Below are 17837 nucleotides of genomic sequence, written 5' to 3' on the forward strand. Positions count from 1 at the left end.
TTGGTACATATTAAACTTCAAAGTTCTATGCACGCGCTTTTCGGTCCTAGAATTGAATTTGTTTGTCATATATATTAATCTCTTATCAACAAAAAATTTCTCTCAACAGAAAATAGAAACCATCTTATTTAACTTCGGTGTCGATCTGAAATACATAAATAATTTGCTTATAATATACATATGTGCTGTTAGCAAATATTTACCTATTGTTATTTGTTTTATACTATACTTCAATTTCATAAAAAATTTCTTGGTAAACTTAATAATATTGTACGTACGATGTGTGATATTCAAGTTTTTATATTTATTTTAAAGAATCAAAACTGATATTTCCTTTCAAATGCTTCTAAGTAACTTCCTTTCTTGCTTCTACGTACACCTTTCATATTTCTATCAACAGCAGCATGCAATGATTTATCGATGCATTTTTTAAAGCTTTCTACTTCCATTTCACAAGTTAACGTATTTCCCTTATTTGCTTTTAAACAATCTGACACCTTTAATTAGTATATAATATACATGAATATATGATATTTCTTATTATATAAAAGGTCGACGAGAAAAACAAGGTATGTCAATTTCAACAAATTTTGAATTTAACATCTTTTCATATATTTCTGTGTGTGCTCTTTATCACTAGCTATGTCGCGTTAATTCGAATTAAATTATCGTGTACAACGTATTTTTCATTTATTACTGTTTCCTGTATTATATATTACCTAAAATTACAAGTAAAACTGGAAAACGATGCAGAATGAAATGAAGAACGAAATGTCTTATTTTGATAGAATATTTATGAGAAAATATAAAATATTGTGACATTACATATTGAAAAATAAATTTTCGTTGTCTGAAAAGTGCTACAACATGACATTGTCCCTTTTTATCCTGGGCCTGTCATACAATTTCATTTAAATTATAATATCAAGTGTTACTTATAAGGGAATATCAACAAGCTATTAGCAAAATCGTTTCCTTTCATGGAAGATCGTAAAATTGAGAAAAACTAGGATTCGAGTCACCTGTTCCTCACTACCGCACCGGTGCGCTAAGTCTATTTAAGCTTATATGCAGCCGAATCGAAACAGACGCAGTTATTAAAAAAATTCTCCTACTCAAGAGAAGTTATTATCGGACAAAGTTAGCAAATAGCTAAATGACATAGATAATGTACTATACGTTTATATCTACCAATATGTTCAATTTTGAATTATTGAAAACTTCCATTTATAGATACTACTTCTTGAGGAAAACAGGATTTCCTCAGTAGATGTGTGTGTTTGAGCCCAGTCACATTACACTACAAAATAGCCTTAGCGGGCTAATACGACAGTGAGGAACGGGTAATTCAAATCTCAGCTTTTTCGCAATTTTAGGACCTTCCGTGAAAGCAAACGACTTCATTACCAGCTCGTTGATCTCGTATCGATATGCACTATAGTGTTATCTATACAAAAATACAATATTCCGTTAAAAAAATTAAATTGACTTTGAAATCTCTGCCACCATATTAGACATGAAAAAAATATCTTCACAACATAACATCCTCCTCTATACCAAACAACTTTTGTTACAGCACTTTTTTCGTATCATCATTTCCTTAAAAGATATTTCACTTTACTGAGATGAAACAGAAATCCTGTATATATATGTATAACTGATTTTATTTGTATTATGTATATTTACTTCTTGCAGTCAGACAGAGCTTACATAGCGTGCTATTGATGAAGCTGTTAGAAATTATCTTATACTGAGAAATATAATAACACTTTGTACAGGGTGTTCCGCTACAGATGCCAGGAAATTTAAGGGATGATTCTTGTACCCGAAGTAAGACGAAAATTAAGAATAAAAAAATTGTGTTTCTTAGTTTTTGACAATGGAAAATCGGAAAAAATACCCTTACACGAACGAAAGGAGGTCAGCATAAGCAACAGGGTGCACAGTGATCCTCAATCCGAATGACACATGGGCGGCAACTTATTTTTTACAGGTCGTACAAAAAATACCATGGTGTTCAGAGACGTAAACTGCTATTGTTCCGTTCACGAGTGTCCACAGAACGATCACGCACGCATCGCGATTGTCTCGGGCGAATACGGTGCAGCATTCTATTTCCCAGATGTGGGTCGTTCGCTAGATTCAGCAGGTTTTAACGTATCAGTATCCCGCAATCGTTTATCTATTTTGCAAAATATCTTTACTTTACTTTAAATATCATAGTCCTATTGTGATATCTTTCGCCGTATGAACGTAATAGCGCTTTTGTGCTATTGCCGCCGTCGCATCGTAGCAAAAATGTATACATTTTGTAAACAATGGCTGCGATATAAATATTACTACACTGCATACAACGCTAATTACGCGCACTGCACACCCAAGTAACAATACGTCCAAGTGACACTTTACTTTAATTTTTTCAGCTCTCTGAAAGTTCCTCGTCGACTGTTGGAATAATTCTGTTCTTTCAACTGCTCTAACCTCTTGTTTCGAAATATCTAAAATGTGGCAATGTAGCGATAGAGAGTTAGCAACTTCTTCACAATCACCTGACTTAAATTCTATGGAACACGTATGGGCGGCGTAAGTGCCGACAGGCCCAATGGGACATCGATATTCCTACCGGTCCTTCCGCCAAATACTCGGAAGAAGGCATACGTGACCACGTTCGCAGACGTCTAACGAACACATGCGTAGTGGGGATATCGAGAGATGACAAAAGGAAAGAAAGCGGATTGAGAGATGAGTCGTAAGCGAGTGTCACACGCTCAAGAAGACCACCAGCTCAGAAACAGTAATAGGATAAGCTACAGACATCGAAACAATAACCAAATAGTAACGAAATAGGCGCCTCTGAGATACGTCAGACGACAACCTCTCCAGAAGGACTAAAACCACAATATAAAAGCCGTCCAAATTAAACGTTCGAATCAACCTGTTAAAACATTTTGACCCAGTCTTTTGTAACACTTTGAACCGTCACTCGGTTGGACTTGCCTATTGAAAATCCTATTATCACATACAAAGTTCAATTTCTTCATCTTATTCGTGAAACGTTCGAACTGCGACGCGAGGAGATTGTAACGTCGACAAATATCTCCAACCGACTCAGGAAACCTGAACCGCCTTGCACACGACACCGACTCCCCAGATAAAGCAATATAAATTCGACACGTAGGCATAAGATAAACGAACATCTAGAAGGTCTGGATCTTGATCGAAGCTTCAATCTTTCGGTAACAGTCTAATCGCACATTTGTAATCCTATTATAGAATAAAGGTATCTTGAACTCTGGTTCAAGAACCCAACATTTTTTTATTATTATTTTCCCATTATTTTTACGTGACAAGATCACCGGCGATCTATCGATCTCGTGATTTGTTGTGTCTCCCACGTGACACGAGAGTCATAAGTGAATAGTGGCGATTGCGACAGTTGTCAACAAGAGTTGTGAATAAATAGTCAGAATTAACAAACGCATTGTTAAATAAAACGCCGAGTATTTCTTTACCACCCTACACGTCCATCCGTCGCCTAAGCTTGCGTTGTACATAAGCGTGGAAACTGTGTTTCTGAGCTTATTACTGTACCGATATTATTATATTGTCGTGCAAGTCGCCATGGCGCAACAACACCTTTTCTTACTTTCGAACATTCTAAACAGAATTAATTGGGATAATCGAGGCTCTACTGTGTTATGATTTCCACTGTTGTAAGTCTAGTATCGAGTTGAAAAGAGTGTTACGTTCTGAACAATTTTTCTGTTATTCTGCCATTGATCTAAATGCTTTTGGACTACATCTTCGGTGTATTGGGAACTCCATAATCGAAAACAGTCCATGATGTTTATTAGATAATTCACCGTATTAACGGCGCGGATCAGTTGTTTGAAAGGAACATTTTTCGCTGGAAAACAGATTGAACTACTCTCCTCTCCTCTAGTACTACAAGGCCTTTTGTATAATTCGATAATACTAAAGCATCCTGGAATATTCCTCATCGGATTCTCACGGAGAGAATTTGGAATCGCATTCAATACTAGACTGAATTTCGTAATAGCGATGTTTCGCGTTCTATCGTCATCACTGCACGTCAGCCAGTCTTTTGTGCTTTTTATAAAAATTTATATAACATAAATTTTATATTACAATAAAATAATAAATTTGTAGCGGTAAATGAGTCATAGGACGAGGCGGATCGAGAGCGTCTCATGTTATTGTTGTGCTTCGGAACACGGATACAACCTTGACGCTTGAATCATATCGATAGACAAAAACAAAGTCACCGTTATGGGCAATCGTCGATCTTAGACAAGTTCAAACTTTCCGATTCCCCCCGACCAGTATAAATATACAGACGCATATACCGAGTGACACATATTAGTCCATCATTACCTACGATTCGGGTTTTCCGCGAGCGAACATATACTATCGTTACGAATACAGTAAACGAGCGTCTTACAACAGTTTGTACTTTATTTATTTAATTATTTAACTTATTCGAAATATATTTGACGGGTTGCGACAGTACACTCGTTACACATTATATATCCTCGACCAATTCTCCACAAATTATAACAGAATTTATGTTACATAATATAATTTGTAGAAATTTGTATGTATGTAATTGACTTGAAATTGTACATAAGGAAATTCATTAAAATAAAAAGTTCTTTTAGAAAATACCATGGTAACGCATGATGTTGTCATATTGATGTACATGTCAAGTATGAACATTAACGACAATATCAGATATGCCTTTTCCCTCCGTGAATGAAACATTTGATTTCGAATGAGGAATGTTTAATCCAAACTCGTATCAGCATCTACATTCTGCGATACGCGAGAGTCACGTAACGAGAAAATTATAAACTTTTCAGCTATGAAAATTTTACCTTCTGATATACACAGTTACATATATGATCGATTGTTATCGATTGTTAAATAGAACTGTTACATTATTATAACCGTTTAACAAATATAAATAAAATTGAATAATTATCATAGAGGAAATTTTACTGTTAATGCGAGAAATATAGGTTTGTGTGGAAAATTTGTTTGTCATTATGCATACACCAATTTATTAATAATGGCGTTGTAAATTATGAAGTTAATAGATAAATTGTAAGGGTGAATCAATATATTTGAAGGAAAGGGAAGAAAGGAAAAGACAAGAACACTACTATAACTTCCCAACCTAACGAATCACGATCCTTCATGCATCGAATTCGCAGCCTATTTCATTAGGCGCGACAGAAATGTATGTCTCGGAAGCTAAATCCGAACGACGATAACGCTATTGAAAGTTGTTCAGAATTTTGACCTTGACAACATACTTCGTTGAAATCGGTGAGATGGACCGCTTTGTGAGTAATTATTTAGTGATTTTCCCAACGAAGAGACAGCCATTTTTTAAAACATGCTTGAAGTATCAATATTTTTTTTTACTAAACGTAAAGTATCTTTTACATTGTGCTACGTAGAAAGTAAACCTTTTCTTAGTATAATTGATTCGAATTATACGTAAAGAAGGTTACTCAGAATAGCCCTATTTATTGTATGTAAGAAAATTTTGTAGAAGTAAAAAGTAATCCATTTTTTTACATCGGAGTTATACATTATTATTTTATTATTAATGCTTAATAATATTATTTAATGGATTACTGCATTTTTTTTACAAGTTTTAAAACCTTTGTTTCAGCTGTATGAAAGACTTACTTTAACAGAATCAACGGGACAACCGCGTCGAGGTTTTGTGCGTGTATATGTATCAATGTCGTTTAAAAGTCTTTCAATTTCATTTATATGTAAACCAGCTTCTCTGGTATGATCCTTATCAACAGCAACTAATTTATCGAGCCAGCATTTTTCATCAGTTGTACAGATTTCTTCATTGACAATACCTTGAAATTTATTTGTTTTATTGAACATATTCATTTGTTAAATACACTACTGTCTCATTAATTGATCCCTCTCAGTGACGAATTATCGTATTACGGTTCACCATCTCGCTGAACGTAGGGAAAGAAACCGCGAGTGAAGAAACAAAAATTAGAAAGTCGGCTTAATCCAAAATATATCTCGGTAACACAATGCCAAAATAACAATGAAGCCTTTATATTTTTAATTTTCTTTTTCTTTTTTAGTGAGACTTTTACCAATGTAATGAGATTTTTATGATTAAAACAAGACCAAACCACGATACAATCTGCGACATATTCGCTGATTTAATTACATCCGCCTATTTTCTTTCGCCTATTAAATGTGTATTTGAATGTGATCTAAAATATATTCTAATTTAACCACACATTCTAATTTTAACCCAAAAAATTCCATAAATTCGTTAGTAAAAGTTTAATTGAAAAAAGGTTAAAAATAAAAAGTTTCATCATATTATTACTGTCACTCATTGAAATCCAAGTTCAGATTAGGATATTCATACTACTGAGCCAAGCTTCCCAGTGTGTCGTACTAATCTTTGGGGAAGTGGCGAGAGTGACGACCGATCAATTGAATGATATAAGATGACGTTCGATTGATAAAACAATACTGTAATTAATTAGTTAGAGCAATTTCTTCAAAATTTCATTCTAACTATTTTATGATTATAATCGTTTTCCTTTCATATATTTCAAATTACGCATACAATATATTTGAATTGTTTATACATAATATATACAAATATTGTATAAAAAAATAAAATGTAATACACACGTGATGTGATTTATTTCTTTATTCGTACGCGAATAGAAGAAAACAAAGAAAAATAATATATTGATATATTAACTATATTATAATTTATAGTTTGCACTATACATTTTTAAATAATACTAATATAATTATACTATATCTAACATATTATAATGTATAATTAAACTAACAAATAGTTTGTTTCCTTAAATGTGTATATAGCAAACAGCTTGCTATAAATGTACACATTTGATCTCTAATAACAACAATTTTACTAGAAAACAATTATAATAGAACAATTATACTAGAAAAGAATAAAAATTAACCTTACTCTAAAAATAATATGATAATAATATGATGTTATTATGACATATAAAAAGAGTTCACACGCGCGTACATCTCTCTTCCACATACACACAAACTGAAGTATGAAATGAAATTCTTAAAAATTAAATGAATTATTTATACGTATAATATCAACTATCTACCTGACGTTAATCTCTGAAAAACAGAATTGCTAATTTTAATTGAACTTTCTTTCTCCGATATTTCCCTCTCAATGGCGGAATATTTTTCGGTCATCTTTGAAATTTTCTATTATGTGGAAAGTATAACCTTGTTAGACTATTTTCTCCCAATGTAATATAAATTTTTTTGTGTACTACTTGAACATTATCGCATCCGACGATGAACTTCTCATACTGTCTTTTTTTATACATACATAGTGTAAAATATTCGATTGGTACGTATACATCGATAATTCATTGGAGTGTCGTGTACGCCACGTTTATTCAAATTTCGAAAAGTCAAATTGTAAAATAGAGTAGCCGAAGCAATGAACACAGAGAATTTGTTCAAGTAAATATTTCATGTCTGCCAGATTATTTATCAGTGATAACTATCGTTACTCTTTAATTTGCGTATTTATTTGTAATTGCTGTTTGTAAGAGAATAATTTAGATATTATATTGTCTATTTTACTAAAGATAAACCATTTATTGTAGATTGAAAATATATAAACAATTCCATTCTAACAATAACATTTAATAGTATAACACATTTTAAACAAAAAGTTGTCACATTTTCACGTCACATTAATGTTTGTACACTATGGTATGTTCTGTATTTTAGTAGTTTTTAAAAACCATTCCAAGTCCAAAATAGATTTGTTTACATACAAACCGCTACAATATAATTCTATCTCAGTACAAAGCTATATTGAGAAGTATTAGTGTCTGAATTCTAACATGCCACATAAAGGACAGAATAGTAGTTTCGATAAAAGACATCTTGTTATTTAGCATAAAGAAAAAGGTAAAAATTATCGTGAAATCGCACAATTGTTAATAATGGAGAAGAGCACAGTTGCGAATATTATTAAAAAATATAAAGAAGAAGACTGTATCAAATTTAAGAAAAAACCACCTCGAATTATTAATGAAAAGGAGGAAAGAATAATAATATGGAGAGTTGAAGAAGAGGTTGGCCGTGAAACTAGGAAACAAGTCAGTGTAGAAACAGTACAAGATTTAATGGTCGAATAGAAAGAAGAAAGCCGTATATAAACGAAATAAACAGAGGAAAAAGGATTGACTTTCACTAAAGAATTCACGAAGAAACTTCAAAGAGAGTAAATAATGCATTTTTGATTCAGATAGAAAAAGAGTATAGTATGGCGAATAGTGAATGTAAGTAGCAAGTTTTGAAGTCCAAAGATTTAAAACCTACCTTAAAACACGGAGGAGGAGGTTCTGTGATTGTATGGGGATGCATTTCGAGTGTCGGTGTGAGTAAACTGGTGCTTATCGAAGATATATAGATAAGAATAAATATTTGGATCAATCGCATACGCTTTGGATAAATTGCAAGATGACAAAACTTATATGGGTGATATTTTTCCATAGATTTTAGATAGACAGAACATAGTTTTCAAAATATCGATGGCGTAGACAATTATACATGTTGAAGTGGTCACCACTTCTAAGAAACCTCTACATCTGGTCTTTTTAGCTTTCTCAAGCACTGAAGCTATCCACAGCGTATAGACAATAGACTGGGACGAAGACACACCATAAACAGTAGACAGGCTCAAATTATATTCCTACTTATACTTACACTTCTGTATTAAAATATATTTTCTACTATACAATTTATCTACGCGTTTTATTTTTCTCATTTTTACGAGTTTTTGGAAACCGAAGACTTAGAGAACATCTAATTACACAATTGCGATTGTTAGTCATCCAAGATGGAAATTACGGTGGATTGTAACCAAGATGGAAGATAGACGTAATTATATCAAAGAAATAGTGCTGAAAACTTTAAAAGGTGTATGAAATCAATCCTCTTCACTCTCGCAATGCAAAGTGTAAGATATAGTAGAATTAGACGATTTCTTTTCATTCATGGGAAAACCGAGTGAGTTTTGACAATGATAGTAACACTGTACAATTAGAATCGTTGAAAAACTGAGACTATAACGTCGCATGAATTCAAAATATCACAAAGTGCAAATATACGAAACAATTTCGTCGTCTATCGCAGTTGAAAGATCGCTTAGCTTCGCTGGATTGATTCTGTGCCAGCGAAGGAGTAGCCTAAGTGACGAAAACTTTGAACGATTCACTCTGTTACATGCAAATAGCCACTAAAAGAGGAAACTAAATTTATTTTCAATATTATGGTTTCTTGCATTTTAATATCATTTCTTTCCCCAATCTATTTTTGTCATCAAGAAATATTTGAAATAATATTTAATGCAAAATTAAAATATTTTATTTTATGTTTTAGATTATTAAAATAACGTAAACGTATGAATAAAGATATTAGTGACGGGTGATGAGATTGCAATAAAGGACCAGGACATTCAACAGTCCTAAGTGAGGTGCGGAAAAGTGACATTGAAAAATCGGGTAGGAGAAACTCTTACACCCCAAAATATTGTTGATAAGAAAACTGCAGAAGCCAGACAAACCCAGAAAATAAAACAGGAAATAATGAGACAATGAGGAAGAGTAAACATACCGTCTTAAAATAATAAAAATAATAATATAATTAAAATAATAAAAACTCACAGGTGATGACTGATAATGTAGGGACGTGTAGAAACGACGACGTTCAGGATGTATCTGATGTGATGTGATGACGAATACGTGCTAACACGAGCAATAAGCGGCTATCTTGGAGAGATTGATCACGAGCATGCGCACGGTGCGATAGAGATGCCGCCGCCATAACGGTGCGCGCTAATTGGCCTGCGGAAATTGATGGAAAGTGACTGATTGATTCGAGGAATAAGTGCGCTGATTGGCCGATCAAGTAGAAAAGGTAGATAGCCAGCAGGAAGATCAACCTGAGGAAAATTTGGACGCATTTTTAAGAATAAAAAGCAGAACGTAATTACAAAACGAAGAAGAATAGACATACTGACTTAAAATAATCAAAATTCACAGATGAAGACTGGACATATATGACACGAGTAGAGGCGATTGGCTAGTTTAAATAGATAAGTAAGATGGCCGATGAGTAGATCTACTAGAGGGAAATTTGACAACATTCTAAGAAAGGATGATAATAAAAAGGGGGAAATACTGTTTTTCCCGCGCGTTGATTACTAAAGTACGAATAAATAAGGAGACCAATCCTTAAGTAATACCCATGGTGGTTCCGGGGTTGGTCGTCATGTACCTTGTGAAGGCTAGGAAAGGAAGAAAGGTTTTTATTGAGTATGGCGTATACCATCTAACCCAATCTCACTTAACTCAACAGTACAGGCTGTTGGATATGCATAATGCATTTACCCTCCTCGTGGAATAAAAGCATTATCAAAATTAAAATCCTTTATTTGGCAGAATTTTACTGTCTATTTAAGATAGTTTTTATTTAAATTGTAGAACAACGAATATTTAAAACAGTATTTGCAATATTTTTTCTCCAAATTTTTCTAGGTTCTGGCTATCATACAGCCAAAAGCCAGGTAACACAGAATATGCCAGCTTTTAATAGAGAACCGAACCCAGAAGAAAAAGATGATATGATAATGCAGGCACGCTAGCCAAACCTAAAAAGGATCAATATGATAAAGTAACTGGATAAACTTAAATATGCCGATGACAGAATATCACATGCAAAGACAGACAACGGAGATATAACAATTGAAAATAGGTATGAAATAATTAGCAGGAGATACAAAGCAGGGATACGATACAATACAATACATGTGAATAGGTAAAGAACCTACGCCGAACCCGGGACATTTAGACATCATGAATGTAGACATATAGAGCATCACTAACAAATGGGGAGACAAAAAAAGAACAAGGTAGAGTCATAGAGAAGAAAAAGTCAAAAGAAACATAATGGGAAGAAACAGATCAAAAAATTGTAAGATGCTAGCAAACCTGCAAGGAAAAACAAACCATGAACTATTTGAAGAACTGATCCACCATAATAAAGGAAGAAACCTGGAGAAAAAACTGGGGTGGATTTCAAATTACTCTTAGTCTTCTATTTTGAAACGACATATTTGAAGTTAAAGATTCTAAAAAATTATAAGAATACAAATCGACATCTTAAAATGAGCATCTAATAATGGTATATTTATCTTAATGAAAAGCAACAATCGATACCTGATACTGGCGTATCAAAAACAAAGACTATATATTCTGTTTGAATATTGTTAATTCTGTTATAAAACGTTGTCAGGGCAACAAAAGCGTGAAGCAAGACAAATGAAAAAATTTGTTTATTTTAAACGGTGAGCGAATGAGCTGGTAGAGTGAGCAACTCGTAATAGTGGCGCGTCGTAATTGTTGAGATTGACTGATTGAAGAACGAGTAAGTGAACTTGTAATAGAAAAATATATTTATATAAATAAAGGTATAGGTATAAGTATAACGTATAACTTCATACTGATCCAGACTCCCACTCTCATACTGTTACAATACAATAGAATCGATAAGGAGCACGTTCATGTATTATTTGTAACAAAAGGACATTACCAAAAAAATTAACCTTATAGCTCTAGCTAAAGGCTACAAGAAACATAAATAGAACTCTATTTACTAGTTCCTTTGTTCCTAGATCTTGTAACCCAAAACATAATTTATATTCAAGAGCACAATAATATGGACCTCTCCTTATTTAGAATATTTTTGTTTCGCTAAATTCTATTTTCTGCGTAATAGCGGTCTCCACGGATATACATGAATAAAGATGTAGAGTTTTAATTGAAGTAATTACTTCAACAGTAATATAAGATGACATTGGCGAAAGCCACTATGGTGGCGCATCGTACCTAAGAGATTAATAGTTGTTGGGAATTTAGCAAATTCAAATTATTCGATGTAACATTCAAAAAAAAAAAAAAAAAAAATTCAGTTCTGCCCGAGCAGTCGAGCTATACGGACGTGTGAATCAGTGCTTCCGTAAGTGCGACAAGTGGGAAAACAAAATGACTTACAATAGAACCAATCGCTAAATGATGGAAAACATGCAAAAAGTACCATCAATAAAAATATTAAACAAAGGTGAAACATATTCTATAAACAGAGCTGTAGATAAAACAAACCCAAATAAATCAACAAACGAAGATCAGGATTGCTCAGTTATAAATGAAATAGAAATGGAAATTACACAAAATAATGACGAGAAGAATAATATCAACAACGATCTACTACACCAGGATGAAAGCTGGAAGACTGTAACTCTCAGCATAAAACGAAAAATAACATCAAATACAAATGTTAGGAGGGCTATAGAAACAGAAAGGCAACAATGGCTACAAGAAATTCCTCTCCAAAACTCCTTCAGCGCACTTCCAGAAGAGAAGGAATCAGGCCCAGCTGAAAAACCAATAACACACGTTGCCAAACCACCACCAATCTACATAGATGCTAAAATAATAGACCCCCTTATTGAACTGCTAAACAGCACGGCAGGAAAAGAAAATTACGGCATTAAACAACTAAAGTTGGATCAGGTAAAAGTACAAACTAATATCCCAGAAATTTTTAGAAAAGTGACAAAAGCACTAAAAGAGAAAAACGCTAGGTATCATACTTACCAGCTCAAAACTGATAAAAGTTACAAAACAGTAATCAAAGGATTACACCCAAAGACAAATACAAGTAACATATGCGAGGAATTAGCCAAAATGAGACACCAGGTAAGAACAATAAATAACATAACCAGATATGATACTAAACAACCATTACCGCTATTTCTAATAGAACTTGAACCTAAAAATAATAACAAGAAAATTTTCGAAATTAAAAAAGTTCTAAACACAATAATTACAGTTGAGCCACCCAGACATAAAAAAGACAATGTATGCGGTGTCAACAATACGGACATACAAAAAATTACTGCAACAAAAACTCGGCGTATGTCAAATACGCAGGAAAGCACCTAACAATGAACTGCTCACACACGGGAAAAATAAATGATGTAAAATGCTACAATTGCAGTGGAAATCACCCAGCTAGCTACAAAGATTGTTTAGTCAGAAAACAATTTCAATGTAAACTGTTTCCGCCGCTTCGTAACAGAACATACAATAACTATCACACACAACAGGGCAGCGCAGTAACTGAGACATCAACAAATGTACAGCATGTAATGAACATCAACCACAATAATACCAACACCTTTGGTAGCCGAAGCTACGCGCAAGTAGCCAAACAATCAACACCCTTAGATAACCAAAACCAGAACAATAACATCGACGACGCTACAGAAATAAAAAAACTACTAAAACAATCCATCAAAAACACGGAAATGCTAACAAAAATGATAAGCGAACAAAACGCAATCCTCAGACAGCAAACGCAACAAATCACAGTCATGCTACAACTACTTACAAACATGCTAAGCAAAAAATAAAAATGAGCACGCTTAAAATAGCAGCCTGGAACTCTAACGGCCTACAACAAAGGACCCTAGAAACTAAAACATTCCTGTATAACAATAATATCGATATACTACTTGTTTCAGGAACACAGTTCACCATAAAAACTTATATAAAAATACCGTACTACACCATATATGTTACCAAGCATCCCTCAGGAAAAGCATACGGAGGGACAGCAGTAATAATAAGAAACGGCATTAAACATCATTTACACAACCAAGTTAGTAAGGAATATATCCAAGCAACCACCGTTACAGTACAAACTAGCAGCAACCATTTACAGTTGTAGCAGTATATGTACCACCGCGACACAAAATTACATCGCAAATGTGGGAAGAGTACATTTAGGTGACAAGTATATCGCAGCGGGAGACTACAATTCTAAGCACACACTATGGGGATCAAGAATCACTACACCTCGAGGTAGAACCTTGGAAAAATACATTAGAAACAATAACCTCAATATATTATCCACAGGAAGACCGACATACTGGCCGACAGACCTGAGCAAAATACCTGACCTATTTGATTTTGCAGTTACAAAGGGACTAAACGCAAATAAACTAAATATAGCACCCAGCCTCGAGCTTAGCTCCGATCATACACCCATAATAATTACATACAGAAACAAACCAATATTTTATAACAATTCACAGACTCTATGTGACTTTAATGGAAAATCTAAGGCATGAGGTGGCACCAAGACCGACAAAAGGGGAAGGATGCTGTCGGGGGTTCTGGATAGGAACCATCTTGCTCCTATTAAGGTCGGTAATCGTGTGCGGCGTTTCGTAAGAAAAATCGTAGATTAAACGTTAAACCTGCCTACTCGTTAAAATCCATCACAGCATATCAAAAACCGCTTCATGGAATTTTGCGAATAGAGAGGATTAATGTTTTCTCCATGTCTTTGCCTCCACAAATAATTAATAAATAATAGTGCACATAAACAATGTTTATACAAATTTCACCATCGCCCCATCCGCGGGTGTACAGAGAAGAATCACACACGCGAGTGTCCAAACTGTTCACAGAAAAATCCCACCCAAAATAGCAATCGTTTTATATTACAGTAAATGTTCGATATAGTCTCTGTTTTCTTGCAAACGAAATACACAATGAACACGACAGATACAAAACGCCCTGTACATGTTACACGCCCAAATTACTTGCGTTGGAATCAAATAAGAAAGATTTAAAAAATAACAAAGAATACAAAGAATTCGCCGATTTACGGGTATACGTATACATCTTGAAGGAACTGTTGAAAACCTGACTTTAAGTTTTCCGGTAAATATTCACTTTTCATCACAAAATGTCAAATTAATATTTTATGTTATTCTACGAATATAGTCACAACGGTTGATTCAAAATAAATAATAAATGCGATAGTTGTGCTCTTTTTTCTGCTCTTAAAACAAGTTACAATCATAAAAACTATAGTCAATATTCTAATATTTTTATTGCTTTATTGGCTATTATTTAAGGCTTGAAGGAACGATATATCTCCGAAACTCATCTGGTAAATAGAAAATGCCCCTTTCCAAGAATCATCTGGTAAATAGGAAATATGAATCAATCTCTAACTATGTAGAGTTTGAAGATTATACAAAATAGGTTTGCGCTTTTTTTAAACACATTTGGTTGCTTATCTATTCGCTTCCTCGATACCATACCTTTACTTTCAAAAAAAACTTTCTAATATTATGACTGTTGGATAATTCCGAGTTATACAAAGAAGGTGAAAGCATTGGCGATGAGTATCGTAAATTTCTCTTTCAAAATGAACTCTCCATCGCTACATTGCCATGTTTTAACTATTTTAAAGGAAGACACTAGAACAGAATCATTCCAATAGTTGAAGAAGAACTTTCCAAGAACCGAAAATACTAAGTTAACACATTGACTGCCACGCGTGTTTTCAAAGAAATCTCCGTCAGGTCACGCGTACAGCAGTACCAAGCGTTCTCTGCTAGGTGCTCCTATCGATATTTTAGTAATGCGAGTCGCTCAAGTGGTGGTTTCAAGAATGATCGTTTCGTTTGTTCGCAACATTAAAACCACTAGCTGTTGTCGAATATAACGAAGGAAAGTGTGGTATAGATTATTCCGACCAAATGGTTTCTTATGCCACCACAATTAGAAAAGGAATGAGGTGGTACAGAAAACTTGACATTCAATTCCTTCTGGGAATTTCTGTTGTAAACACTTTGATGGTTTACAAAATTGCAACAAGGAAAAATATAAACCTTAGAATATTTAGACAATTATTAGTTGCCAAATTATTAGGGTTGTCTGAAAATACAAAAAATCCTTGTCTTCGACGGAGTCAGTATAATATCGCCGTTCGGAAAAATGATTCCGGAAGAAGCATTAGACGCGCATGCAAACTATGGTATGCAAATAAAAGACGTCGAATGGACCGAACAAAGGCACAAAAGAATTTGAAAAAAATAACAACTTCTTGTCCAAATTGTCCCGACCTTAGCTATGTATAAAATGCTTTAAAGTTTTACATTCTAAATAATTTTTTTAATAAACCATTTTCGTATTTTTATTTTATAACAATTCAACAGTTTTATTATTACGGAATATTTTTCAAATACCTACGACGATCCTTAGCAAGTAGTCAAATAAGCGACACTGGAATATGGGTTACGTGGCCCGATCAGAAACTTTGCTGACACCCGAATACGAGTATCGTGGCAGTCAACGTGTTAAAGTGTTGCTTGGGTGCATTTTGTATGTGTAATGCGCATTTCTACTAGACACATTTATTACAAAATATATACATTTGAAGGTAAAAGTTAGATTTAGTAATCAATAGTGACACATGTAGAATGCACTGTAGTAGTGCCACTGTAGTGTCTTTTTGCGAATCTCTCGGAAATCAAGATTAGCCACCGGTTATATGTATAGCAAAAAATTGTTTAAAATGTTGAGCTTTCGACATGTTCAAAAATGTACTCAAAAATGTTTAAAAAAAAACTGTATCTCAGACATTTTCATATCTATTCAATTCCGGCAGAGATATTTACAGTGAGCGTAGAAATTCGTAAAACAATCAATTTGAAACAATACTTCGTGAAATTGTCGTGTATCAACTAATTTTTTATAAACTACGAGTGAGTAAATATTGTAGAAAATATGTAGAATAGATACAATACAAAGAAGAATTAGTTGCTTGTATAACTTGCGAAATTTACGAGTAAAAACAAACAGTGGCAAAAATATGTACGCAATATTTATTCGTACAATTCTTAAATTTTTAACTATTCGTAAAGAAACGCGATTTAAGTGAATTTAATAATGAAAAATCAGTGTAAACAGACAATTAATATTTCCTAGGATATCCTTCCGACTTTATAATTACTGCAATTCTTTTAGATATTAAATTAGCAAAATTTGATGTTATGTGTGGCTGGATCTCGTTCCACTTCTTCAAAAGAGCATCCTTTAGCTTTCTTGTGAGGAAATTTCCATTTTTTATGGAGTTTATAATTGGAGATTTTAAATATGCCGGTTATCATACATGAAAACGAAATTACCTTTCATATCCATTTTTTTCTCACTAGGAAAAGATTGCATTTTAAAATGTCAACATAAACCGTAAATTGTAACGAATTAACATCAGTTGCACTCATGCAACCTAAAACAATTACGGAACTTCCACCATGTTTCATTACAGACCGTAAGTTTCTGGTTTTAGTTTTTCATTTTTTTCACCCAAATATTACAGCGTCCATCGGTCGCGAAAATATTAAATTTATTTTTGTCCGTGAAAATTACTTCGTTGCGGTACTTCATTGGCGTACGGATATTATTATTTGCGAATTGTAATCATTTCTTTCCGTTGTTTCTCTTACAAAATATTTTATGCGGGCCACGCGATCTTGAAATCCTCGATTTTGTACAAAACTACGGACAGTACTAACAAATATATCGATATCGAAATTATTTTTAAGGTGCCTAACTATTTCTATCGCACTTACTTTTCGATTTTATCTCATCATTCTAATAATAATTCGGCCAGTATACTGATTAGTTTTTCCACTTCCTCAGTTATTTTCCAGTTTTTTTCCTAGTTCATACCTATCAATTATGCTTTGTATAGTAGATCGAGGTCTGCTTACTATCCGTGAAATTTCTGCTAAACTTTTACGCTGTACGTTATTATGCACATTAATAATAATTTGTCTTTCACCTATCGTAGTCTCTGCACATTTACGTCCCATT

The 17837-nt window shown here is 33.6% G+C and overlaps 1 protein-coding gene across 1 annotated transcript; it reads right to left on the reverse strand.

The window, feature by feature from the left end:
* Window positions 1-216: 216 nt before the first annotated feature.
* Window positions 217-5988, reverse strand: LOC117239315. Its single transcript, XM_033504813.1, has 2 exons — window positions 5719-5988; window positions 217-497 (listed from the first exon to the last, which is right to left on the reverse strand). The coding sequence occupies exons 1-2, from the start codon at window positions 5935-5937 to the stop codon at window positions 318-320; spliced, it is 399 nt and encodes a 132-aa protein (XP_033360704.1). The 5' UTR covers window positions 5938-5988; the 3' UTR covers window positions 217-317.
* Between the last annotated feature and the right edge of the window lie 11849 nt (window positions 5989-17837).

The sequence above is a fragment of the Bombus vosnesenskii genome, unplaced genomic scaffold (assembly GCF_011952255.1).
Source record: "Bombus vosnesenskii isolate JDL3184/JDL3185 unplaced genomic scaffold, Bvos_JDL3184-5_v1.1 scf7180000013918, whole genome shotgun sequence".
Taxonomy (NCBI): Eukaryota; Metazoa; Arthropoda; class Insecta; order Hymenoptera; family Apidae; genus Bombus; species Bombus vosnesenskii.